Source organism: Oenanthe melanoleuca, chromosome 9, assembly GCF_029582105.1.
Source record: "Oenanthe melanoleuca isolate GR-GAL-2019-014 chromosome 9, OMel1.0, whole genome shotgun sequence".
NCBI classification, from domain to species: Eukaryota; Metazoa; Chordata; class Aves; order Passeriformes; family Muscicapidae; genus Oenanthe; species Oenanthe melanoleuca.
Genome location: NC_079343.1, coordinates 20237891 through 20265003, shown reverse-complemented (window position 1 = coordinate 20265003; position 27113 = coordinate 20237891). Strand labels below are relative to the sequence as shown.

Below are 27113 nucleotides of genomic sequence, written 5' to 3'. Positions count from 1 at the left end.
ACTTGACATGGATTAAGTACTTTGATAAACAGGTGTCCTTCTCTCCTTCCAAAAGAGGTCAGGAAATTCAACATCTCAAGTCAATGTTCAAGGGCTAACCTGAATATAAAGCTGAGGATGGAACAGTTCTGCTGATTGCAGATATTTCATTCAGGGAAAGGGAACCTTTCTGCCAGACATCTGTAGATCTAGGCAAATGTGCCAGAATTTATTTTGGAGGTAAGCCTGATGTTTATCTGCTCTTCAGGACTGTCTTCAAGTCCTTCTTTTCAGAGAACTGGAGAAACTCCAATGCATTTTCATAATGGGAGTAGAGATATTACAGTACTGACACTGAGGAAACATTGATAGAATATGTGTGTGTTTGTGTCTGTTTGTTTGTTCTTAAGCAAACTTTCTCTGGATGCACACTTGAGTGGGTGTTCTCAGCTGTACATCCATTTGTGCTGATGCTGCCATCTCAGCCAGGCCTCTTCATGTTGTTGTCTGCCTGCATCCATCCCTTGGTGCCAAATGACATTCAGACCTTGGCATGGCCTTTCAGCATGCTAGTTGAAATAGGATCACTTGCTGACACTCTCTCTGTTTCCCTTGCTGAATTTAGGACTTCAGTCATTCCTATCTAGCTAAAAAGAAAAAAAAAATCCACAACCCCCCCCAACAACAACAACAACAACAACAACAATCTCACACACAAGCAAAACAACAAAAGACCTCCACATTAGAAAGCAAATACATACAAGTACTACTGGATTATCTCAGTGACAGCAACTGATGCTATGCTGAACATAATTTGAATGTGAAGACCTAGGTTTGAGACTTTTGTGTTTAGTTTCTCACCCTTTCTGTAACAATTTGCAATACACACAATATCTTTGTTGCCTTTACTTGAACCTTATCAAGGAATTTTATTCCATGGAATATTTGTTGAGTTACTGAAGGATATGTATTTGTTTGTGTATATCTAAGACTACTGAAGGGTATATGTATACATTTGTGTGTTTATAAAAGGTAAACAGATGAATTCTCTTCCATGTGCTTGAGAGGCACTGCTGCAAACACATTTTCTGTCCTCTGCAGAGAGCTGCATGTTGCACTGCTAAAGAGGAAAGGTCATGTATTGTCACTGAATTTTGTAATGCTCAGAGGAATGCTGTAAAAGTATTGAATTGGAAAATTCAGTGAGTTTTCCTGTTAGCAGTATGAACTGCTAGGAGCATTCACATAGCATCCCAGTTTTACCCAATACTTTGGCTTTCAGTTTTTGTTCCTGCAGGACTTCAGCAAAAACTCAGAATTGTTACTGTGTTGATGGTCAGCAGATTATTGACATGAGTTTGGATAAAATGACCCATGGGAACAGTGTTCCTGGGTTTATCCTTGAATGGATGGTGGAATAGGGATCAAGGAGATAATTTAAACAATTGTTTTTTCTTAATCTGTGGTTAGATGTTTGATTGCAGTATGTCCTCTGATTGTGACATTCATGGTCTTCCTGCCTGCCTCTGGTTTGTCCCAAGATGACTGAGCCTCCTCCTCTTATGAAGTTTCTGGACACTCAGTGTACTTCTCAGCTTGTCCAATGCTGAGTGCTCTTGGAAGGCAGAGAGAAGAGAGAAGAGCAGTCCCACTGAAACCTTGCACTCCAGAGTGGGATTTTTGAGAGGGAAGAGAGGACAGGGTATTTATGAGGTCTGTATAGGTGGAATGGTGCACCAAATCACTGCCTCCTAGATCCTCCTTGAAAAGCAGTGAGAAGGAACAGGAACTGAAAAAGATAGTTTTGAATGACTTGCAACCTCAGAACAAGTTTGTCATTGGTAAAACAGAACTCTTCAATTTCTGCTTTGCCTACCAGAATTCCTGGGACTTTGTGTACACAAGTCAGGGGATACTGATGCCTTGGATCTCAGTGCCCCTGTCAGGTGTCAGCATACATGGAGAATGAAGACTGTAGGGAGCTGTTTAATTTTGCAGGGAAAAAAAATAGTCTGGAGGTTTCTATCTTCAAAAGATCAGTGTAATTTGTGATCCTGAACTATTTATGTCACCTAGACTGGCAGCAGAGTAGCACAGCAGCTGAGAGATTCAGCAGATAAAATATTCATGTTTTGTGTAAGCTGCTAGCCTTATGCTGGAAAGAGAAATTTTGCTGGCTTTCCTTTTCATGTGCGTTTCTGCCAAATATTCATTCTTTCCACTGTACGTTGTTTTCATAATGGGCTCTGAGCGTGGTGTGGCGGAGGCTGTGTTTTGCTGCAGTTCTCTGCCTTGGAAAGGGAGTATCTCCCTGTAACCCAGCACACCTATTTCATCTGTTTTGCAGTCTGGAGGCTGCCAGCATCGGATTCATCATCATCATAGACAGACGACGGGACAAATGGAGTGCAGTCAAGGCATCCCTGACACGAATCGCAGTAAGTGCTTGCTTTTGTTATTTATCTTCTAGAAATTAAAATCATCTGCTGAGCCTTCAGCACACGATACAGCCTCCTGTGCTCATTTTAAGCTCCCATTTTCTGGCTGTGGATGCAGATTCTCCCTGACCCTGCAGCTCACAAGTGTTAAATAAGAGAGGGAGGAAGCTGCAGAGACAAATTACACAGTCTTGTTTACTGCTGAATTAGGAAAAAATCCTTATTTTCTGGATTGACTGCAATATAAATTCTAGTAATTTGAACTTGTTTCCTAGAGGAGTATAAAGAGGTACCCCTTCTGTGCCCTGAGGAGGGATGACGTGGCCTGCTTATGAAAGAAATAGTTCCCAAGGGATTTGTGTTTGCACAGCAGTAAATGATCTCTGTCAGAAACTCTTAATAGCTTATTATATCTCATTTGCAAAAGTCAGAGCTGGGCACTGATTTTTAGTGCTAAGAAAAGCAGCTGGTTTTGTACATCTCTTACTAGGAGGATTTACTGTGAGAGGACCAAGCACTTATACACAGAGGTGTAGGATGGAGGGATGGCAAAGGCGACTTTAAGTTCTTTCAAGGTATTTAGACAGAAATGTTTTTCATTCTCAGGCTTTTTTGCTGCTCTCTTCAAGAAATTGTTCTTTTTTCATGCTTGATGAGCTCAGAGGAGTGTGAGAGATGTAGGCTGGGTGTTGCAGGCAGGGCCATGTCCGATGAACGTGTTGAGTGCCTGCCTGTGTGTAAAAATATGTGATGTTAAAAAGATCCAAAACCATTTGCAGAGTGAATAGCTAGGTCAGCCTGGGGAATCCATCTGTGCTACCAGCTTCCCTCACCAGTCCAGCGTGGGCAGCCAGCTTTGCCCTCTAGTGGCTGCAGCCTAAAAAATGGGAAAACCTCTGGTGCAGTGGCGCAAATGGGGCTTGGTGGGGTTTGGATCTGGGGGAGAAAGGCACTTGTCAGGAACTTTGGAGCTCTGTGGTAAATCTGTATCATGAAACAGCAAAATCCATGGGTCAGTGTTCCCATTGGGTTTGGAAATAGTGACAATGAGCACATGCTTAATGGACCAGCCAATGCAATGAGCAGCCGGACCTGGCAAAATTCAATAAGTCCTACCTGCTTTACCCTGGTGAGGAAACACTTGGCTGAAAATTCCTTTGTGAGGTAGAAATGTGCCTTCTAAGAATTCTGTATTTCTTGCAGGGAGCATTTCCAGGAAACCTGCAGCTGGTGTTTGTCCTGAGACCCTCCCGCTTCATCCAAAGGGCAATCGCTGACATTGGCATCAAACTCTATCGAGATGACTTTAAAATGAAGGTACCGGTAAGCATGCAGCTTTTTGTTCATGCATTTTCTTTATCTCCATTTCTGCAATTCTGGGCTGTCAGCAATTTCTCATAACCCAGGATTGCAAGTGACACCTGGGGCCTTTCATCTCAGTCTGTGTGGTGATGCCAAAGAGTTAATTAGCAGTGGATGCTTCATTAATGGACATGTTCCCATGTCCAGTCTAGCTTTAAAATGTGACTCAGTTTTTAAGTACTGGCATTTTAACTCAGTGGAGGGGTTCCCCTTGTGTAGGCAGAGGTAGATCCAGTGACAAACATGTCTATTCAGGACTGCAGAGCAGCAAAAGCCTAGGGGCTGAATTCTGCACTGTTTGATGGGTTATCCATGGGAGCACTGACTGTCCCTGTAACATTGCTTATTCTGAATGTCTTATGATTACCATGCCCTCAAGATTCAGAGTCTGTGTTTTACTTATTTTTATATACACTTGGCATATGCTGTAGGACTGTGATTTGAAGAAGGTTATCAATCCTGAAAGAGTTTGGGATTATTCTGTGAGAGGTTTTTTAGGAGTTTTTTACCAGCATGTTTGCATGTGTGTCAAAAATGTTAAGTTTTAAAAATAAACTTGAATTATGGTTATTGATGATATTTCATCCTTGATCAAACTCATACTGTGTTCCACAGTGGCTTTACTGGAGGGATTTGAAATTACTGTTTTGGATTTTGCATGTGGGTTTATATTATTTTGCAAAATACTTACAGTTCTCCTCCAACAAATTCTAGCTCTGTCAACACTAAACTTTGAAGTTCAGGTGTTTAAACACTTTCTGCTTCTCCTGAAGTGAGAGACAGCAGCTGTTTATTACAGTGAATACAGGAAAGGAACCATGAACATACATTTGGTTACTATAGTTAAATTGTAACATTTACTGTCCTTGGAAAGGGTGGATTTTTAGTAAAATAAAAAATGGATGAAAAAAATTGTGTTAGAATACAAACCAAAATATTTCATAGTACTTTAAAAAATGAATGTACCTATATTTAATATTCCATACTCTGTTACTATAGCAACTGTTGTACCAGTGACTGTAGCTTGGAAAGGGACAACTTCATCAAGGACCGGCCTTTTCCACTGGTTCAGCATTTCCTATACTTTCAGCAGTTTATTTGTCATCAGAGTTGCATTTCAAAACTTGAAAGGGATTAAAGTTGGAAAGGAGGTTAATTTTAGGCAAGGATCAAGCACTGCATTAAGTATAAAGTAGTAACTTACCTTTCTTACAGGCAGGAAAATCAGTTTAGTATGGAGTTGTCTTGGGTATTTTGAGTCATCCTGGGTATGTCCACAGAGCTCTTAGAGAGCAGCCTTACAAAAACTCAGAGCATGGCACATTTGCTGGGTCCACCTGCCTCCTGCCCAGATATCTGTAGACAGCCTGTCAGATTTACAGGCTGCCCACATATGTCTGAGCTATTCTAAGTTGCTTAGGGTTACAAATGTTCCAAATTCCTGGGATCTCTCATGCTCTCTGGAGAGGCTTTTTTCTTGTATTGCAGCCCATCCTAAAAATACCATCTGGGCAAGTCCTTGTACTCCCCAATTTCAGAGCAGGGAATTTACTGAGAACACTGTTTGTCCTCCTTGAAAACAGTATCCTAAATATCAAGCAGGAGAACAGGACCAGAAAGTTCTTGTCCCATTGGAGATGTCCTTACTCAAGGAATTAGGAGTTAGTACCTATCTTTAATATCACCATGGTCTTTTAAATTGCTTGGAGGTTGGTTGTTTGTGTTGTGTGTTTGGCCCTGTGACAACATTCATGTCATAATTGGCCTGTGGATGGGTGGCATTTCCTATCACAACTGTGAGTGAGGACCAAGACATGAGCATTCAAAAGGAGCTCCAAGAATATTGTGTGCATTTGTTAAGAAAACATTTGTTTAATGGTTTATTTGAGCCGTCAGACTGTAAATAAGTTCAATGAAATAGATTTACTTAAATAAACACTGGAATGAGTATAAACCAGAAGATCAAATAGGAGCTGGAAATAAAGGCTGAAATAACCAACCAGACACAAAAAAGAAATGCAGGATTTATGTCACATTGACATAAAAATGTGGGTAATAAAACCTCATGAGGTAAATCTTTATGGGAATGGTGATTTGATTCAATATCATTAACCAGGGTCAAGATATAGAAATACAGGAGACACAGCAGGGTTCATCTGAGATTAAAATCTGTGAATTCAAAAGGAGCACCCAGAGATGTATCCAAGGAACCTCCCATCACAGGAAGTGAATTAAAGCATCTTCAGAACATACATAAAAGGCTGAACAATCTGCCCATAGCAAGCACTTCATTGAGCTTTGTAGGCTGTGACTTCTTTTTGACAGCCTAACCCATCCAGAAGCAGCCCCCCCACAGCTCCATGTTCCACACTGACCCTTCCCTTCCAAACTGCTGCTCCCTTGCACTCTCCAGCTGTCTGTCTGGCAAGCAGCATGGGAGATGCTAATGCTCTCTTAGATTGTTTTTTTAAAATGGATTCTGGATTGCTCATAGGCTTTCTCCTGCAGGAGTGCCTGCATGGTGAAGAGCCACGCCCTGTTGGGTAGCAATAGCTGGCAATATTAATAGGTTTGTTTTGTGGCTCATGCTGGGCATACCAGGTTAGAGCAAACATAAAATTCTTCCTAGAAGAAAATTGCATGAAAGTATTCATCTGTGGTTTCAGTGAGGTTTGAAGTATCAGAAGATTTCTAACTTGTCAGCAACATCTCTGATGGGGAAGAGCTACAAAGCAGTTAAAACTTAGTTTTTCAAATGTGATTTCCAATTCAGAATTAGTGCATAGACTTTATGTTCCAGTGTCAGGCTTTTTCAAGATGATGCAGCTTTTTGAGCTTTTTGGCTTTGATCATAACAGAACAGTGTTTCATAACACATTCAGGGAACAGTTTTTCCTTTAACTTTGGCTGAGATTTCTTTGCCACAGTTTCTTCATCAACAAGATCTCCTAATTTCTGTGTTTAAAGACAGAGGTCAAGGAGAAGATGAACTGCTAGAAATGGATAAGAATAGAGTGGAGGCCTGCTTGAGAATTTTTATTTGTGTAACCGCTTGTGTTGATAAATTTACAGTGGTTGCCAAAAGGTAATGCTGCTTATCTGAAGCTGAGCTCCAGTCTTGTTTGGCTTTCTTCAAGCGAATCTAGTGGTAAGGAGATTCTAATGTAAAAAAATGGATCTCAGTTTATCTCTCCTTTCTCTTCCATTATGATTTGAAATGGAAAAATGCCAGTGAATTCAGTGAACATACAGTGGCAAAAAACCCCACAAAACTGAAAGAAAAATCTTACTCTTAATGGTTGGTGTTGAGGAAGCTTTTAATTTGCCTATGCCTCATTCTCTGTAAATAAATGTTATCTAGAGAATAAATTATTGCACTTGATGCACATGCAAAATGAGTCTGCTCAGCAGGGAGGAAGATGATGTCAAACCAAGGTTACTTCAAGAATGTCCATGTAGACATTGAAAAGGCAAAATCTAGGGAAAATAAACTGTGGCCATGGCATGAGAAAGTGGAAAATGAGAACTGATGGCCTCTGGTGGAACTGCAGTGGTCATGTATGTTAAGGCAAACCCAGATACTGGGAACAGTGATTGAAAGGCTCGTTATTTCTCTCAGTGCAGTGTGTTTGTGTTTCAGATCATCATGTTAAATTCTGTCTCTGATCTGCATGGCTACATTGACAAGAGCCAGCTGACCCGGGAGCTGGGGGGAACGCTGGAGTACGGCCACAGCCAGTGGATCCATCACCGAACCGTGAGTGCTGCTCTCTCTGCCACGCCACAGCTCTGCAGCTGACACGTGCAAAACAGCCACTAACCAGTAACCTTTCTGTTGCATTGCAGCCTATGGACTCTGCTAGGAACTCAGGGAAAGAGGAAATCCATGACTCAAACAGAGAAAGGCAAATTCCCCCAAAGTGTGTCATGGAAGCAGTAATTGTATCTCACTGCATACCTGGCCCAGGGCCCAGCTGTGTCCTGGTATTCTTACTCAGCAAGGCCTGTGGGCACATTCTCTCTTGCCTTTTAAATAATTAATGGTATTAATAGGCCTTCAGCTGAAATTGAAAATAGGCTGTAGCACTTTGCTGACTTTACAAAGGTCAAAAGTAAGGTTAAAAGTCTCACTTGAATGATTAATTATGTCCATGCTTTTAAGAGAATAAAACTACTCATGGCTCTATGTTTTATTTTTCATTTCTATACTATACAAGCATGCACTCCAGCTGTGTCTTATTTTGGGTAACTGAAGAACAGTTCTTAGTAGGAAGGCAAAAAGACTTTTTTATTCTATTGAGGAAACGTGTACAGGTTTGATTGTTTTTTCCCTTTTTGGGTTGGTTAATGTATTTCAGTGTCTGCTTCAAAACAATGTAAACAATTCATTATGGTACACAGTTAAGATGACAGTTCACGAAAAACAGACTCCAAACTATGACACATTAGCAGACAAAATATTGTCTCATTCTTCCTAAGCAAAAATGGGCTAAGCTGGGTCATGATCCTGGAAAAGTAATTAATTTCACAGAGAATTTATACAATGTTTGTGTCTCTCTGTGGTCTACTTGCAAGATTGGTATATTAGAACTCACATCTAATGTGAGCTTCAATGTTTGCAAAGTTCTGAGCAGCCCTGGGCTTGAGTCTGTTGCTGATGGGCAGGTTACACCTGAGGTAAATTTCTGAGACAATTTAAGTCAAATTACTTTTGTCTCTTTCTTGCTATAGTTTTTTTGCACTTTGCTGTCCTTATAAAATTAAATTTTAGTCTCCTTGAGAACCACCAAATATTTCAGGCTTCTAAATATGCAAACATAGAATCTGAATTTTATCTAACATTTATTTTCTGCATTTATAACTGTGTTGACTATAATAAGGTTAGGGTTGAAATGAGTGAACAGGCTTATGTGCTAAAAGTATCAAATATATGAAACTGTCCTTGCAGGAAGGGGGAGTGTGAAGAAATGAATCATCTATAAGAGCATTCAAACAGCAAAAGGTTTGAAAATATGAAGGGGGATAAAAAGAGGCACAAGAAAGGTTGCATTATTTATTAATGACAGAGTTTACCTAAAGCAATAATACATAATTTGGTAAAATATGCGAACAAAAATGAGCCAAGAATTTGGGGGAGTAGGGCTGTGTAATCTCCAGAGGCTTTGGTTAAATTTGTTGGAAAAAAAATTACCAAGCACAGAGACTTGGAAAAAACCAACCCACTAATGTAACTTAGGTACATAAAACAATTTATTGCTCATATACACAGGAGAGAGTGGGGGCAAGCATTCTAGTAAGTGAAACACTGACAAGTTCAGGGTGCAGTCAGCCAAGGAATATCTGCTGGATAAGAGGCTGTCATCAGGGAAGTGTCAGCTTCCATGGCACCTTGAAACAATCTGACTTCCAGTCTTGCTGAGCTATGGTCTTCATGCCCTTTGCTGCTTCTCTCAGTGTTCTCATATCTTGTCCTGCCAGTGCTTTTCTTCTGAAAAAGCTTAAAATGGGCTAAACGGCAGTGACATGTTGACCTCCTTGCATTGTTCACTGTTTCTGCTCTCCTCTCTTGGCTGCCAGGAGCCTATGGACTTTCTTGCCCATAGAGTGCATTTTGGCTTTCAGTAAATGACCTTTGGTCATGGATGGCCATGTCTGTGTTGCAGTCAGAAGTGGCATTTTAACCAACTCTAATCCAGTAGTTTCAGTGCTGAGAACAGCAGGATACAGCTGCTGAGCAGTGAGATAGAGCATACATGGGTCTGTACTGCTTGTGTTGAAAGCAGACATGAATTTATAGGGGAATAGGGAAGAAGGCTGTGAACTCTGCTAGCATTCCTTCATGGGGGACATGTTTGAGATCACAAATGTGGGCTAATTTCTCTCAACACCTTTTGAATGATGATCTACCTCCAGTTTGTTTTTCACTGAGAACACAGCATATTTTCATCTGTCATGGTTGCAAACAATGAATTTCCATCATTGCTGGAGAAAGGCATGCAGTGTGCAACAACTACATAGTGTTTGACTGGGTGTAAGAGCATCCCTAGTGCTTGCTTACTGACTCAAACCTGTGGCAGGTTAGATTAAAAGTCCAAAGAATAAAGATCTTTGCAGAACAACACAGTCACCCCCAAATTTGGTCATGATCATGAAAAAACATCCCATGCAGTTACTTGCTACTAAGTATAAAGGTTTTTATCACATGTCACAGGTCTGAACATTATATTATGCTCTGAGAAGGCAGCATTGTTTTTTTTTAGCCTTCCTCACTTCCCTGTTCTTCATTAAAACAACAGATTTCTGACAAGTTTTGTGTTGGTGCACCCAAGTGATAAAGAAACACTGAAATTCCAATCAATTTATGCATTTTTACTGTATTTGTAGTTGCTTGTTATTGTATTTGTGTACTGGCATGGACAGATGGGAGGAAGTGACTAGAATGCATCTCATACAGATAGGCAAGATGGAGATGCACATATTCAGAAATCAGGGGAAGACAGATTACTGCTGAGTGGACAATGGCTGTATAAATATAAAGGCTTTGCCCTATATATTTTAGTAGTGTTCTCAACTTAAATAAGGCCTTAATGAAAATTTTACCCACAGCAGAATTTCCCAGCAAGCATGGGCCGAGTGTCGGAAGTTCCAGGCCTGGCTTTGAAGCTGATATCCTCTGTGGTTTCATTATGTCTGCTGAGCTCTGGGAGTTCCCCGTTGGCTCATGGGGGTGACAATATGTGCAGACCTGTGAAAAAGTCATTTGTGATACATGGTTTAATTTGTAATTAGCACATCCACCCAAAAAAAGGCAATGTGACCAGCTTTACAGGCATGTCATACTTGCAGCACAGTGTGCCTGAAGCCAAAGTGCTGTTGAAGGGCTAAGGGTGAATAACCAATCTGTGACTTTATGCTTTTCCTTTTCCAGGCTATTGAAAACTTTGCAATGACAGTAAAATCAACAGCACAGATGCTACAGAGCTTTGGAACAGACTTAGCAGAGACTGAACTTCCCAATGATGTGCAGTGCACAGAGGAGCTTCTCTCCTCACACACCGACCACCACAGCAAGCTGAAGGTGATTGTTGCCCCATTGTGGCTCCAGCAGTGTAATAGAGGAGTTCTGGTCTAATAGAATTTTCTGCCATCACTTGGCAGTCCATTGTCTGGAAACCACTGAGGAGGACAGACACCTGGGTTCAGGAGGTCAATTCAATTCAGCTGTGGAAAAGGATATTTTACAGCTTCAGGGATGATAGAATGGAATAGTCGCTTCCACTGTGAGTGGGGAGTAATGGGATCACATCTGGAATAGTATGGGCTCCTGATGAAGGGTTCATCAGAAAGGATGGACTTACATTGCAGCAGAAACAGAGGCCATCTGTGAGGATAGACAGTCTAACTAGCTGATGACTGTTGTTTTGTTTAAAAAAAAAGTTGGGGCTAGTTTAGCTTTGCAGAGTAAGGATCATAAATAAATATTACTGCTGTCAACAAATGCCTTAGGTTAAACACAAGATTAAAAATACTACTTAAGTATATTAGCATAAGAACAATTTTTATGGAAGAAGTGTGCAGTGATGTGGGGATTCGTCATCTGACAAGTTAATGTTTGGGCCTCATTGTGTTTTTTTTATTGCTCATTTTTCATGCTGGAAAGACACTTCTGTGGATGAGTTCTTATAGCTGATGTACTATGGCTCAGCATGGCACAATGTTGTTTGAGGAAATTCCATGAAGAAGTGCAATGTCTCAAGCCTGTCTCTCAGCTTACAATCTACAGCATACATTCAATTTGTAGTAGAATAATTTATTCTGCAAGTGGCCTGGTCAGATATGCAATCTGCTCACAAATTATTCCTTTTCTCAGAAATAGATCTACTATTAAAAGTTAAAAGAGTTAGGTCTCTGCATTTGCTAGAAAAAACATATCACCTTTGGTAAGAATTTATATTTTGTTTCAAGTATTTTGTACCTATGAAAGAATCCTCCTTTATCATTACTCTGTTGACATCTAAGAGATGTGAGTGTTGTTAGAAGTACATACAATTTATTTTTTGGCTTGTTTTTTCCCCCCAGGATGAGCTGAAGCTAGCAGTGAAGCAGGGGGCCACCTTACTGACGTGCATCCGAGAGCCAGTCACCAGAAGTGCCAACAGCAAGCTCAGTCCAGATGAACTGGAAAATGTGGCCACAGTGGAAAGGTCAGTGGAGCTAGATTACCTTGTGCAACTTGCTCATTTATTCCCAGGAGATGCAAATGTAATTTGAATAATTTAAATATGCAGGCTGTAAATTACCACTGGTTCACCTACTCAGGATTTATTGGACAGGTAAGTCAGAGAAGGGAATGGTTTAGAGGAAGTTACTCACTTAAACTGTCAAGGCAGGTTAAAACAAGTCCTGAATTTCTTGGTAATTTTTGGTCAGACCACTAACTACCTGGCTGAAGATTTAACCATGGGACTTACTTTCCCCATAACATGTATGACTTCCAAACTTCTGTGCCTGGTTAGAAAGTAGCACCTGAATCTCTGTGAGATGAGAGGGTGATCTGCTTGTGAGTGTCTGTGGAAATACTGGGGGAGGAAAAGATGAAGATAACTGAAGCATTCTGTGTGTCACAGCTGCAGAGGCACACACAGAGAGAACCCCCTTTTCCTTCCTACAAACCTAGTTATTACCATAAAGCTTTTGGTCACCACATCGAAGTTTCTCCTGTGCCATGTGATGCAGTGCAAAGAGAAATGCCATGCTAGGGTTTCAGCATGTCTGCATTCACTGGGAACAAAGGTGCTAAAAGTAAAGCTGACCTAATATTTTTCACTGAATACTTTAAAATCCTTTGAATAGTCATCCCAAAGGAATTTGTGAATTCATCTTGAATTCAATGACTAGCTTTGATTAAAAAAGTTTTCCAGTCCAGGGACAGATTGAAAACAGAAATTTGTTTTGAGAAGAATAGGAGGGAGCTATTGGCATTTGCCCCTAAAACTTGATGATTTCAGCACTCACTGATCCCTTATCTGCCCAAAGAATGCCCATCTACTGAAATCCAAGATATTCAGAGAACACTTCCTTTTCATTTTTTCTACTTCTTTAAAATAGTTCTACTTTGTAATTAATGGATCATTGAGAAACTGTGATGATGACTTAGTAGCCTGAAGATCTACACCTTGGGATTAATATTTTTGCAAATAAATGTTTCATCATTTACACAAAGTAAAACAATGTCCGCGGTAGTAATGATGAGCTTCTAATCTATTGTTTTTAATGGACTGGGAAAAATGATTCAGCCCTTGCCTTTTTCTGATGGGTGAAGAAAATTAACAAGTTTTAGAGTTCTGTTTTAATCATTCCATAAAATAATAACTGCATCATATTCAATCTGCATCAGTTGGGGATGGATGATCTTTGAAGCATTGGGTGGAAGCTGGGGAGTGACAGCTGCCCTTGGCTGCCCACACATGGAACAGCTCTGAGTCCCTCTTGCACATCAGGAGGCAGGACTGTAACTGCCACAGTAGATCCATGTAGTTGTCACTCATCTGTCACATTCCTGCCTGTCCTACTGCAAATTTCATTCTTATTCAAACTATTGCTTATGGGAGAAGTGACACAGAGTCTTCTTACATAAGTGCAGGGCTCCCAGCCATCTCCCTGCTCTGCTTTCTGCCATCAATTACTGTAACTTAAAAGAAACTAACTATAGGAAAAAAGTACATTCTATTCATTATAATTTCTTAACAGGTTGTTGGCTCAGTTGGATGAAACAGAAAAGGCTTTTGATCAATTTTGGACCAAGCATCATCTAAAACTAGAACAGTGCCTGCAGCTTCGACACTTTGAACACGATTTTAGAGAGGTATTTCTTTTTTCATACTGTCTAGCCTTCTCTGGTAAATAAGGTCCAATTCTACCCACACTTAGAGTATACTGGCAGTCCAAAAAGGAGGTCAGGAGAGAAGACCTTCATTGGGAAATAAGAAATGAATATTCAGAAATTAAAGTCTTGACAGCTTTCAGATGTCTTATAACACTTCAATAAGGCACAGTGAGGAAACTGCCATTTTAGTGAAGCTAAAATGTGGAGCACCAACTTTTTGATAAATAATTTTGCATTTAGGTGTGAAGTTATCAAACATAGATTCTTCTGTGATGGTAAATTGCCAATCCCACCAGAGTCAAGTGACTATAGTTCAGAAAGAGAAATACAGGTGCTGGATTAATATAAACTCTGGAGTTAGAGATTGTCAAAACTTTGTAGGCTTATTAGTGAGAAGCAGGTAGACTGAAAATTTGTTTGTTGTTGATTTATTCCTTGGCTTTTCCATTTTGGAACAAGCTGAGAGACTAAACTTGAGATGCAGACTCTTCTCAAAGGCTAGGTGAATGTTGTAATTTTTGTCAGTACCTTGTGATGGGGTTTGAGGTGGGTTTATTTTGTTTTGGTGTTTTTTTTGTTGCTGTTTTTTAGGTAAAACTGACATTGGATAACCTCATGGAAACACAAGCAGGTTTTGCTGACATTGGAGACAGTGTGACTCGAGTTGAGAACCTCCTAAAGGAACAGAAACATCTGGAAGAGAAAGGACAGGTTTGCACTCAATTTAGTATTCTAGCTGTTACAGACATGGTATTCTACACACTTCTTTGTCACATCATTGTGACATGCATATGTCATTCTAACTTTGGCTCTTTCTCATTAATTTCACAGGAACCTTTGGAGAAGGCCCAGTCTCTAGCTCTCCATGGAGAACAGCTCATCCAAAACAACCATTATGCAGTTGACTCCATTAGACCAAAGTGTGTTGAACTCAGGCGGATTTGTGATGATTTTACCAATGAGACCAAGAAAAAGTATGATATTTTGGGAAAGTCTCTTGAGCTGCATAAGCAGTTAGATAAGGTGAGTGACCTTCTCAGATAACAGCTCTGGCAAGGTTCTGCTAAGAATGAAGAATTTTATAAACTCAGGTAATTATGATGAAGATAAAAAGTTGTGTTTGGTTTTTTCCATTTCATTCAGTAAATGTTTGTATAAATATTGGAGCTTTGCATTAGTTTAGCAAGTTCAGTTCTGCATATGCTGATGAGGTGACTTGTGGGCAGGAACTGCTGCATGCTATGAGTAACATTCATCTACTTTAATGACACGTTAATGTCACTAAAATGCAAGTCTGTTTTTCATAGAGTAAAAGCAATGCCTGACAACTTGGACTGTCAGTGATGATAAGTCCTTCTTCCCCCACTTTTCTTTAAAGGCAAGCCAATGGTGTGAAGCTGGAATCTACCTCTTAGCTTCCCAAGCTGTGGACAAGTGCCAGTCACAAGAGGGAGCTGAAACTGCACTCGTTGAAATTGAGAAGTTCTTGGTTACTGCTAAGGAACATCAGCTCTCCAACCCAAAGGAGTTCTACAATCAGTTTGACATGATCCTCACCCCTGAAATAAAGGTGAAACCCCTCAGATGTGCATGTGCTCACTTAGAAGTTAAAAATTTCTGATTACTTTGTCCATGAGATTGTATTGGGCTATATATTTGAGTCTGCTAAAACTCACCTCTTTCCCTACTCTGAAAGGGCACAGAGGTCAGTATTTGTGGCAGTAAGTATTACTCATAAGAGTAGTCATGCAACACATACATAATTTTCTTCAGAGCAGTGCTAGAAACGCTGCTTGAGTCACCATGTCTGCAATGAACTGCAGCACAGTGTGATCTCCACCTCTAGTCTGAGTCTGGTAATACAAATCCTTTCTTCACTCGCTTAGTCCAGTGCTGACAACCATTTGTTGTTTGCCTTTTCTTTGTCAAGGCCAATGCCCAAAGAATTGTACAAAAACTCGAAGATGTACAAGAAATGTTTGACAAGAGGCAAGTAAGTCTGAAGAAGCTGGCAGCCAAACAGACCCGGCCAGTACAACCTGTTGCTCCACATCCTGAATCTTCCCCAAAGCGAGCATCACCAAAGATTACCAGACCAGCAGCAGTAGGTAGGCCATGAGCAGCTGCTTTCAGACTCACACCAGTGTTTTGTCCACATGGTCAGGTTTGATTTTTGTTATCAGTAGGAACACTTGAATTTGATGTGCAATGTCAGCCTTGCAGGTCCAGCTAGTAAAAATGAGTATGAAATATCTCTCATTCAAACATATAAATAAGGGTGAATCAAAAAAACCCACCAGGTTTCTCTTCCTAGATCTAATCTACAGAGTACGTTTCTATACCTTGTCTCAGTGTGTCTTGTATTGCTAATTCTCAAATATTCAAGCCAGGGTAGTCAATGCAAGCCTGCAATGTAAGCACGAGAACCTCTTTTACATTGCAGATAATGTAATGTGAATATTTGGCTTTCAAGTGTCATAATTCCTGAGGTTTCAATCAGATACTTGCAAAATTAAGGGTTCATTAGTGAGTGACGCTGACTCATTTGTGGAATTTTTTGCTTTTCCCCCTCTACATAAATGTTAGTTCACTTTCTGCCTTATCCTCTGCTACCCATATAAGCTGAGCATTGCTTCTGTTTAGAAATTACTGGATTCCTCATTTGAAGTTAGCATGTGCATTTAACCAAGATAGCTGTTTTCTGGAAAAGGAATATGGGTGAAGTTAAGACACCCTGTGCTTGGTTGCAGGAAGGGGTTGTCCCTTTGGAACCTCAAGGCTATTCAAAAGGGAAGCCTTTAGCAAAAAGCCTTTAAAAAAACTCTGTGATTTGCATAAAGAGCATTCCATAAACTGTTTTCTCAACAGGAAGATTAGGATGGGCAGTAGCCTGACCATTTTGCTTTCTAGGCATACCAGCAGAAAGTCACACTAAGTGTTACTGTTCTCCTCTCCCTAACATTTGTCCTTTCTTCCAAAGGAAAATCATCTTCTTCCCATTCCCATGCTGGTTTGACATCTGTACATTTTCCCCCCCCAATCCATGCTAGCTGTGTTTTTTATGTTCAGTCCCTACCTCAAGTTTCGGCTTCTCTTTTGGTTTAAGTCAAGCTGAGAACGCAATGCCTGTGAATAGATCCTGCTCTGCCACACACCCACGCTCCAGCCCTGTGCTCCCCTGCACTGGGCAGGCAGTCAGCTTGTTGGAGTTGTGGTTTGCCCTGCAAACTGGACAAACAGACCGCAAAACTGCAGTAGTTCTTTTTCCATTGCATGAGTTAGGGAAATGCAGGAAGCTCTGGAGATCACACAGCCCAGTCACCTGCTCCAAGCTGCACTAATGTCAGAGTTCATCAGAATGCTCACTGCATGGCCACTAGTGCTGAAGCAGAGGAAGTTGCAGAAATGGGGTTATGGGGTCAGGAGGTCAGAGCCAGTTAGTTCCTGTCAGTGGCAACAAGTTTTAGGATGGCTTTCACCTACTGTGAAACTGCATCTTCAGGCTAGAAGCTACTCTTGCTGTTCTGTTTATGAATGCAGTCTCTTGAACTGTTTCTTGAACTTCTTTCTTGTCATTTTAGTACATTTGCAGATTTTTAAATTAAATGTTGATACGTATAGAACCTTATAGAACAGCCACTGGTTTGTGACAGCGCTCTAAGTTTTGATTCTTGTTCATACAGCCCATCCCATATACTATCAGCTCTTTCACAGAAAGTCGTGAGTTGCTCCCTTGCTCTCTGCCTTGAAGTGCAGTTCATGGTTATACAACCCAGTACAGGAAAACTGTGTGACAAGGCTTAGCCTTTAATGTCCTGTTGCAAAATAATAGATAGGTGACATATATTTTAAAACGCTACTCTGGTTGTGAGGGGGTGCAAAGTGCAACCCAGTCCTGTTCAAATATTGATAAGCAGACTCTGCCATTCCATTCAAATTCTTTAAGGTGACTGACTGAGAGTACCTCTGTGCAAAGAAGCAGAAGTGCCTGAGTATCTACAGGTCATCCAGGGACTCACAGTCAGTGACTTTACCAGCCATAAATAGTACATGTATATTCACATATTCTGTATTAATAGTTTTGGTGTTGTCCAGTTTTCTGCTATAAAGTATCATACTTTGGAATTCCCCAGTGCCCTTTCCCTCAGAATTCCAAAGCACTTGGCAGGTACTGGTCAGTATTTTAACATCTTTTATTTCAGGTAGAAAACTGAAGCCCAGATAAAATGAGGAATTCACCAAGGTGTTTCACAGTCTGACTCTGAAATGTGTCTGAGAATAGAAACAGGGACACTGAGTCCTATTCCAAGCTTGAAAATGAGGCTGTGAAATTCTGCTCTTCTTGAATCTACCCTCTTTTGGACTTTCCTCTGTGTCCTTTCTTCACATTCATGGCATCAATGCACTATCAGCATTTACTTATGGGAAGAATTTATTGAGCAACATCTTGGAAACCTGAGAGAAGCTTAGAGCACCTTCTTGAAACAGGTTTTGTAACTCATTTGTCATTTTTTACCCAGGACATACCTGAATATTTCTAAAAGCTTGCAAAATAGAATATGACAACAGGAAAATACCATGTTTCTAGACTATGTAAATATAAAGGCAAGTAAAAGCAATAAAATGTAGTAAACAGAAATAGAAGACCAGAGAGAAAGGCTTTTGTCCTCAGGCAGCAGAGTAACAATACCATGGCAGCACTGGGGTGGTTGGTCTGTGAAAGGAAAAGAAGTTACATTTGTTCCAGAATAGATTTTGTTTTGCTCTTCCTTGCTGACTATCCATTTTCCTAACAGGGAGCAGTAGGGAAAATTCAGTCCAGTTCAGGGTGTAATGGAAAAATCTTCACAGATATGAAAGCTCAGACATTAAATACTTCATTATTCTAAATGTCAGACTCTCCATTTTACATGGATAAATATGTAGGCAGAGATGGACTTCCTGCACACAGGCACAGCTGATACCACCTCTGAGAAAAAGGGCAGGTTTCTGTCAGGGAAATTGCTATCACAGTTTCATGTCCATGTCCTTATGGTTTCTGGTGACTCTCAGCAATCTTTTGGCTTAGTGAAGATCCAGAAGGGCAGTTCAGAGTTGACTCTCCTTTAGTCAACACTTTTCTATGGGTCTGGAAACTCTGAAAAAAAATTTAGATTATTCCCAGTTTTGCTCAATGCTTCTGGTTTCACAAGTGGAATTCTATATTTTGCAGGGACAGGCTTGTTCAAGACTGAAGTACTAGTTCTGAAATTATTGTGATGCTGAAAAGTCTGTGCCAGCTGTATTTGATGCATATTTTAGCTGTGAGAACTTGATTAAATATTATTCACAGATCAACCTGGAAAAGGCAGAAAACTGTTGTCCGTTTTGTAATAAGAACCTTGAAAATACTTAAGTGGCACATATGACACCTTATTTTAAGAAGAACTCTGTTTTCTCCCAGTGGAAGCTCCTTGAATACTAATGGCTAAATTTGCCCCTATGTCTGCTTGGAGGAAAGTAGTGGCACTTGATATGGAAATATTTTTGCTCTGATTCACTTCTGAGGGCATAATTTTTGATGATTTGACTACATATTTGTTCTCTGCATTTCTGTGCAAAACTCTTTAGCATGGAGTGAATTGGAATAGGTCCACAGAGTTGAACCACTCAGTCTGTCAGGCACAATGAGAGGAACTAGAGAACCTAAAGGATGGAAAGGATAATACAAGCTATTAGGAATTACTGCAGTTAGCATTTATCTATTTTAATGTGCTTGTAATTCTCCCAAACTCTTACTCTTTGTAATGAAACTTTCCCAAAGGCTATTTCCTTCAGCCTCAGATGTTCTTGGAAAATTTCAGTAAAAGATAATTTGGCCATCTCAGTGACCATGGTTAGGAAAAATGTCTTGCTTTAGTTACCTTTCTGGCAAGAGTTGGAACATGGAAGCACAAATTGCTATAAAATATTCACTTAGAGAGTTCTTTGTGTGCAACATAAATGTGAAATGCAGGAGCAGAGATGTCAAAATTTCTGTGAGCTTGTTAAACAAATAACATATTTAACAGCACATTGCACGTACAAAATCCATGACTCACCATATAAGCATCTTAGAAGGCCAACTTAGAACACAAGATCCATAAGGGGGAACACAGCTGGAGCCTTTTCAGTTCTTTAAATAATAAAATTTAAGTTGGTTCCATCTCATTTAAATGTATACAACTGCTCATTGGATCCAGTCCAACATTCCTCACAGTCACTAGTGCATAACACTCACTAACTAGTAACATCTGGACAGAGGATAAAAGAAGAATTTCTTGCAGGAGTCTGGGGATGTGTGCAGGGGAAGTGAAGCTGTGAAGAGGTTAGCTGACTCAGAGGGGATGGTGTATGTGACTTTCATGAATGGTTTGAGAAACCACTAGTAGCTATGGTTTAGTATATTTCTATGAAGTTGAAAAAAGAAAAAGATACTTTCAGTTTTGTGACTGTGGGACTGCTATTACACTTGGGCCAGTCTGAGGAAATCAAGTAGTGTCTCCTAGCAGAAGAATATTCCATGTCCAGGAACCTCACTCTGTGCTTCTTGAATCAGCAGATTTTCAGGGGCTTAACAGAAATTTTGCTAGAGGGAAGAAGTCTAAATCATATTGCCTAAGAATGGCAAAGTCTTTCTGCCCTAAGCCATTAAGTGACAAACCATAGCTGCTCTGGTGTTTCTTTAGCTGCCTAAACATTGTTTGGTCATCACCAGCATTCAAAACAGCAATTAAGCCACTAATTATCTTCAAACTCATGTTCCTGTTGGACAGCATGAGCAACAAGTCCCAATAAAGTTTAGCAGGCTAGTTGTTTCCATGCTTGTTCTTGCCAAATGAATTTGATTCTGCTGTAGGTGATTAGTGAGAATGCACATACCTATACAGAAAACAGATGGGAAAACGTGATGGGGGAGTTCCCCCATGGAAAGTGTGGTATTTACTTGAGGGGGGCTTGGAATACCTTACAGGTGCTGAGCATGTATTACAACGCTTGACTATGGCCTGTGCCTCTTGCTAGCTGAGTTACAATTAATCTAGCAGGAGCTAATTTGGCTCCTTACCCAAGTGAACTAATCCAGCTGTCTCTGAGCACCTGGGAGCTGCCCACTGTTCTGTCTGTCCCTCAGTGGGGGATGAGCCCCCCTGTAAGAGATCAGCAACTGAGAGATGGTGTCTTTGTACTTCCAAGCAGGAGCAGGGGGTGAAACGGGTGAAACCACAGCTTTTTCTCACAAGCAGGGCAGCAAGTTTCCCTCACTGAATTTATTTCAGTCTTAGAGGGGTGAAGAGGTGTTTTGCAAAGCAAAACAGAGAACATGAGTCTCAGTAATTTTCTAGCAGCTTTAGAAACAGTACAGCCCATTTTACCATTTTCTGTGGCTAAATAATACAACAGTGATTCCATGTTTGTCATGAAACTTGTTCATAAAAAAACAGTAAACTGTACTAAAGCCTCATTGAAAAGTGTAGTGGTTCTCCAGCTGAATGCAATTGACAGACCTAAACTCTGCTTTAAATCATCCTTTGACAATATTTGCTTTAAAAGCAGAATCAAGCAATTTAAAATATTAATAAATTCATTAATCATCATTATGTATCATCCAGGGGAGTACTGGATTTGATGAAAACAACCTTGAAACCATGCAGACATTAGATCATTCCTAGTCTTGCTTTGTTCCTGTGCCTTTATTCTTTCAGTAGGCAGCTCAACACTATAATTTTCAGCCTCTTCAGCAAGACAATACTGTACTGACCTTGAAACAGCTAACCATACTGAATTTTATAAGGGAGTTTCCCTTATATTTCCAGTTCCACAGTAATTAGTGCAATAATAATTGGCAGGTATTTGTGCTGTTTCTGCTCCAGAAACTAGTTAAATGCAATGACTTTTAGCAGTCTCTGACTATGGACCAATCAAACTGAAAAACTGAAAAATTGTCCAGAGCATAACAAAAGCATCTTGTTTCCTGTTTTCTGCTAGTTTCTGGGTCAAATTGGAAAGGGAAGTTTGCTGTGTCAGTATGAATCAAATTCATCTCTGAAACAGACTCAGCTGGACTTGACTGCTTTATTATCTTGTACCTGTCTACTTTTCTGAAATATGTCATTGAGGAAGCCAAGACACAGATTGTGAACTGACCTGAGTAATTTGCTGCTGGATCAAGAAGCACCTGCAGTTTGGCTTCTTGTGAATGTGTCATCTTTCATTTAAACTGCCCCATGCTCTCTTTCCTGGATCACCTGGAGCTGTCTGAGCTTGCAAGTTGTGATTCAGACATCAAAGTTGTAACTGATTTCCACTTTTCCTGTTGATTGCTTTCAACAAGGGTTTTCGTACCGGTGTCAACCATCCCTTCAAGCTACAAAATTTTCTGATTAATGAATAAGCCAAACAACTTGGTATTGCTGATTATGCTCTTCTAAGTGAAAGTCCTCATGTTTTCTGAAGTTATTTCTATTGCTTCCCTTTATTTCCATGCCATATCCATAAAAATTGTGAATTGTGAATTAGATTGTAGGACTGAACTCAGATTTAGAGAGGGCAGCTAGACACCAGCAGCATATCTAGGCTATTTGGGTGTGGGTAAGATTATGAAACAATGTTTTGGCAGCCAAATCTTAGATCTATTTTCTTTATGCTGATTTTTCAAGATGTATATAGGACCTAGTTGGGAGAAGCTCCAGGAGATAATAGTTTTTAGTGTAATAGGTCTGATCACAATCTATTTTGTCATGATCGTGGTAGGTGAGACTTTATGGCTAAATAGAATCTCCAGGGTGCATCAATACAGAAAAGGGTGAATTTGCTGATGTTTATAGACACTTTACTCAGAGATTCATGGGAAAACACTTTAAAGGACCCATTTGAAAACTTACCAAATATTCTGATTTTGCCAACAGTAGCAGTCACCCTCCCTGCAGATTAGAAAAGCATGAAGAAGTTTGACAATCATAGCAGCTTCCATGGGCTGCATCTTGCATCTTTTTGTTGTATTGGTTCCAAAATGTCAGTGCACCACTTTTTAGGTGAAATAAAAATACCTTTGAGAGAATAAATACTGCTTCAGGGAAAGCTTGTTTGGGGGTGGGAAAAGGTATTTGTTGAAAATAGTGCTCAAAATCAAAACAACTGTATATTCTGAAAGACTGATGGAAGAGTCAAAAAGAGACATTTGCATTTCATCTCTGTCCTGGGAACCACAAGAATTCTCTGCCAGTCGATTATAGCTGCTGGTGACTGCCAGATTTCACTGTTCCATTGAGGAAACTTTCTAGTATGGAGTTATTGTGAGGAGGTAACAGGCATGAAATGGGCATTGCCAAGTCCTTATGTCATTCAGCATTGGATAAATCCAAGAAGATTTAGGGAAGAGTTGGAGAGAGGCTTCTTTAATTAATTATTTTCCCAGCTGTGTGATAAGGCTGTTGAAAAGACACAGGGTAGAAAAAATGTCAGCTTCCATGATTACCATCTGTGAAACTGATAAGTTGTCTTTCTGACAGAATATAATTTGGGGCGCTTCTATGTGCTTCTTTTTGCCTTTTTAAAAACTACTTTGAAAGAAGAATATAATAACAAGGGCATTTAAAATTTTGTTAAGGTGTTTCTTTTTAGAAAGTATTCAGACCTTTCCTATTTCAAATCTTTGATACTATGTCCTCCTCATTCAAAGATGTCTGCATCTTTTTTAACTGTATCCCTCAGCTTCTCCCTAAGAAGAAAAGTTAATGACTACCAAGACTTCTCAACACTTCAAAACATTAAACTTGGAAAAACCCTCTTAAACAAATTGTTGCCAGATGCTTTTGAAAACATCAGCTTTTATTCTTAGAAAAAGTGCTTGTTCAATTAGAAAATTTTGCCAGAATAAAAAAGGACTTAACCTTGACTTTGTTCTTTGTTACCTGACCCAGATTGCTTCAGCATTTCATCTGGCTTTCATACATGTTTTCACCCATGACATGAATGGCTGCCTATATCAATTCAGCAGTGAAGAAAAGGGAGAGTTCTATTGGCCTTGTACTTGCATGTGCTGTGAAGTCATTTCTAATCTAAAACAAAGATAAAGCTGTAACAGATATTATTTTCTACTCAAGCCAAATGTATGATTCGCCTTCTCATAGTTCATTCTAACCCTTTGCTTTGGGCAGCAGGCTCAGCACAGGTGGTTTTGTTGTTTAGGGTGACTGTCCAGCAGCCTCAGACACCTCAGTGTCAGCCTAGGCTTTCAGAGCCTGCAGAGCCACCAAACCTGACACAACAGGGTATATTCTGAAATATCCTCAGATTCTGTCCTTACACACCTGGCATTGTGCCTTGCTGACCTCCTGTGATTACTCTTTTGACAGTTGTTCATGTAATGAAACCTTACAGGGAACAATCCTTTAATCCAACATCATTCACCATTACCAGAAACAAAATTTCCTGGGAACCCACACAAGCAATACCATGCAAGCGACAATTACCCAAGTTGGTACAGCTGACTAACATTTATCTGTGCTGTCCTAAAGATGGTTTTCCCAGGGGAAGCCAAACCAAAGTAATCCTTATAGTGTAGAGCTGAAGATACCAATTTGAGACACAGTGCACCACTGAACAAGGGAACCCATCATTTGTTTCACCCATTCCATCACTGCTCCAGAACAGCTCAGTTCTCTAAGCCAGGTCCCATTTACCACTTTGCTCATTGCTTTTATTAGGAACTAGAATTTTCACTTTTAGCACGTGTTTTCTAATGTTACTTTCTTTTTTCACTCTTTCAGCTACCAACAGGAGGTCTACAGAAATTTCCTGCCCTCCAAAGACTGTTTCTGAAGTAGAGTTATCAAAAAAGAAAAGCATTAAGAAGACAAAAGGTGGAATTAAGGTAGGATTACCTGTAATTTGGGGACATCCCATATTGTGGGAGAACTCAAAACCACATAAGTATGGATTTACATACCTATACTTGGAATTTAAAAAAATTGGAACATTTCTAAGTTAACTGTGTGATAAGGACAAGCTGCTTTAACCCAGCTTGTCTGTTATCCACACCCCTGACTTGCTCATACATTTCACCTTTATTCCTCTAAAGCTGAAAAAAAAATTAAATACAGTCCATTTTCTGAAACGGCCAGCCCGCTACTTCAGCAATATGCACAGAATAAAACACAGTTATCAACAGGAACATACAGGTGGTCTCCCCTTTGCCTAAACTCACAGAAAGTGACTTTAGAATTAATTTTACTCTCATCAGTAATGCAGGTAATCAGTTGCATTCCTCCCACATGGAGTATGCAGCAAAGTAGTATATGCTTTATAAAACATCCATTCATTAATTTTTAAATCCACTTCCCAAGACTACACTGCAAATTACACCCCCCTCCCTTTCATCCCATTGGTCTGATAACAGTTCAGAGGAAGACAGTTCGTTACTGGATTCCATCATTATCATCAGCCATTTAAATAATTTAGCAATATAGAATGTCAGAATGAAAATGAAAAGTGCTCAGGATCTTTGATTCTGCTGGGGTTTAGATATTGGCTTGGATTAACAGCAAACTCAGCAGATGGGTTGTTTAACTGAATTTGAAGAGATTGGCTTTTGAGTAAGTGCAAGTAGTACTTGGTGCTCTTAAAGCCACAGGCAAAAGAAGGAAAAGCCTGCTTAAAACTTGCCTGGAAAGCAGTTGAAATGATCCAACTGTGCAAGACTGGACAAGGGAGTGTGTGAGTGCTTATCAAAACAAACACTGAAAACCCTGAAAATGTGAAGTCTTTGGGTTGGTTTCAGACAGGAAATGAAAAAACAATATTCCAGAGTCTAAGGAATGGATTATTATGCCTATAATTATCTACACAAGGAGATAATTCACCTTCTGTTGTGCAAGAATATAATGGCTTTGCCTGGAGTAAGGAATGCCTCCATGCCAACACTGAGCAAGGATGGAGAATACAAATAGGAGATATTTCTAAGTATCTAGAATTCAATTATTTGAATTTGTCTAGTGACTTTCCAGGTTAGGTAGGATTGGGATTTTATTCTTTCTAGGAGTTAAAGTTCTCTAAATAAAAGCATCAGCAATTAAGTATTTTCAGTTTTAACATGTCATTCTCATTCAGATTGAAGTGATGCATGAAGCCAGTCAAGGAGGATCTAGCAGAGTCCTGGTGACCAGTGAAAGTGATGAGAACTTGTCAACAAGGAGGAGGTAAGGCTGCACATATTAGCAACTACATATTTTTTTCTTCCTAGAATGCAAATTACTGCATTTGTAGTACATTCTCTACAACCTCTTTGAAGTTCACCAAGACTAATAAATAATTAGCAATAATGAAATGGCTGAAATGCTTAAAGCCATGCATTTATACTGAGTCTATCAGATGGAAAAGCAAATAAGCATTACCTTTTGTTTGGGTTGGGGCTTTTTTAAGGCTTTTTTTTTCTCTTAGAAGCATTAATTACAAGATGTGAAAGAAGCAGTCATTAGAATAATCCTTGTATGTGTGTACAAAAAACCTGGTGTTGAAAGATCCTCTCATAGTGTTCAGCATATTCACATTTCATTACATACTTCTGAGGGGGTTCTGGGTTTTTTACTGCAAGCTTAAGTTTCTTCAAAATCTTGAGAAAAAGATTAGTAATGATGCATTCTAAAGCACCAGATACTTAAATCACTTACTTCAACAAAAAGTATTAAGTAAACCAAATTTTAGCTGTTCTGCAGTTTATAGGCCAAAGGGGAAAATTAAATAAAAAACCCCCAGAAAACAAAAAAACTCACAACAAAAACCCACCCTGCGAGAAGCCAAATGCCACAATCCTGACTTCATTTTCTTTGTTCTCTTCTTCACTATCATTTAGATAATTCATGCTTTAGTTATGCACTTGTCTCATACACTGGAGTTACCTGATGCAAATTACTCCATTTGTAAAAACCCTAACTTGATACATTATGTCAGACAAATTGGAGAGACATACAAATTATAATTATCTAAATTTAATTATATCCTATAAAGATACCATGTCTGCTCTCCAGACTATCAGCTACTTTTCCAAAGGTGCAAAGTATGATCTGAAATCTTGTGTAGACAGATACACCTCTCCAGGGCAATGGCTGCCTGGAGAGAACATACAAATTGTAGCATTAACAACAGGTTCAACTTCTAATACCTGGCAATTTTATATAACTTTAGACCTAGAAGCTTGGTAAACAAATTTGTGAGCTTTCTCTTTTCTTGGGAACAGCAATTTTGTCTTTTGCACACACCAGGGCAGGGTGGGGGAATGAGGGGGAGTTTGAAGTCCTCCTGGTAAAAGGGAACTCAGAACAACACTTTAAAGTATCAGAACCGATCATGTCAGTTACAAAGAAAGCAGCAAGAGATATTTACCTTTTCTGTATTCTTTAAGTTTTTTTAAAAAGAAATAAGTCCGTTTATTC

The 27113-nt window shown here is 39.7% G+C and overlaps 1 protein-coding gene across 1 annotated transcript in view; it reads left to right on the top strand.

The window, feature by feature from the left end:
* The window catches only part of MCF2L2 (MCF.2 cell line derived transforming sequence-like 2), a 128952-nt gene that overhangs the window by 27249 nt on the left and 74590 nt on the right, over positions 1-27113 (top strand). Inside the window, exons 4-15 of the mRNA XM_056498796.1 lie at positions 2327-2417; positions 3621-3740; positions 7420-7536; positions 10708-10857; positions 11859-11983; positions 13530-13644; positions 14257-14376; positions 14497-14688; positions 15044-15235; positions 15596-15773; positions 24453-24556; positions 25792-25880. Of these exons, the coding sequence (XP_056354771.1) occupies positions 2327-2417; positions 3621-3740; positions 7420-7536; positions 10708-10857; positions 11859-11983; positions 13530-13644; positions 14257-14376; positions 14497-14688; positions 15044-15235; positions 15596-15773; positions 24453-24556; positions 25792-25880 (1593 nt within the window). The remainder of the gene's footprint in view (positions 1-2326; positions 2418-3620; positions 3741-7419; positions 7537-10707; positions 10858-11858; positions 11984-13529; positions 13645-14256; positions 14377-14496; positions 14689-15043; positions 15236-15595; positions 15774-24452; positions 24557-25791; positions 25881-27113) is intronic.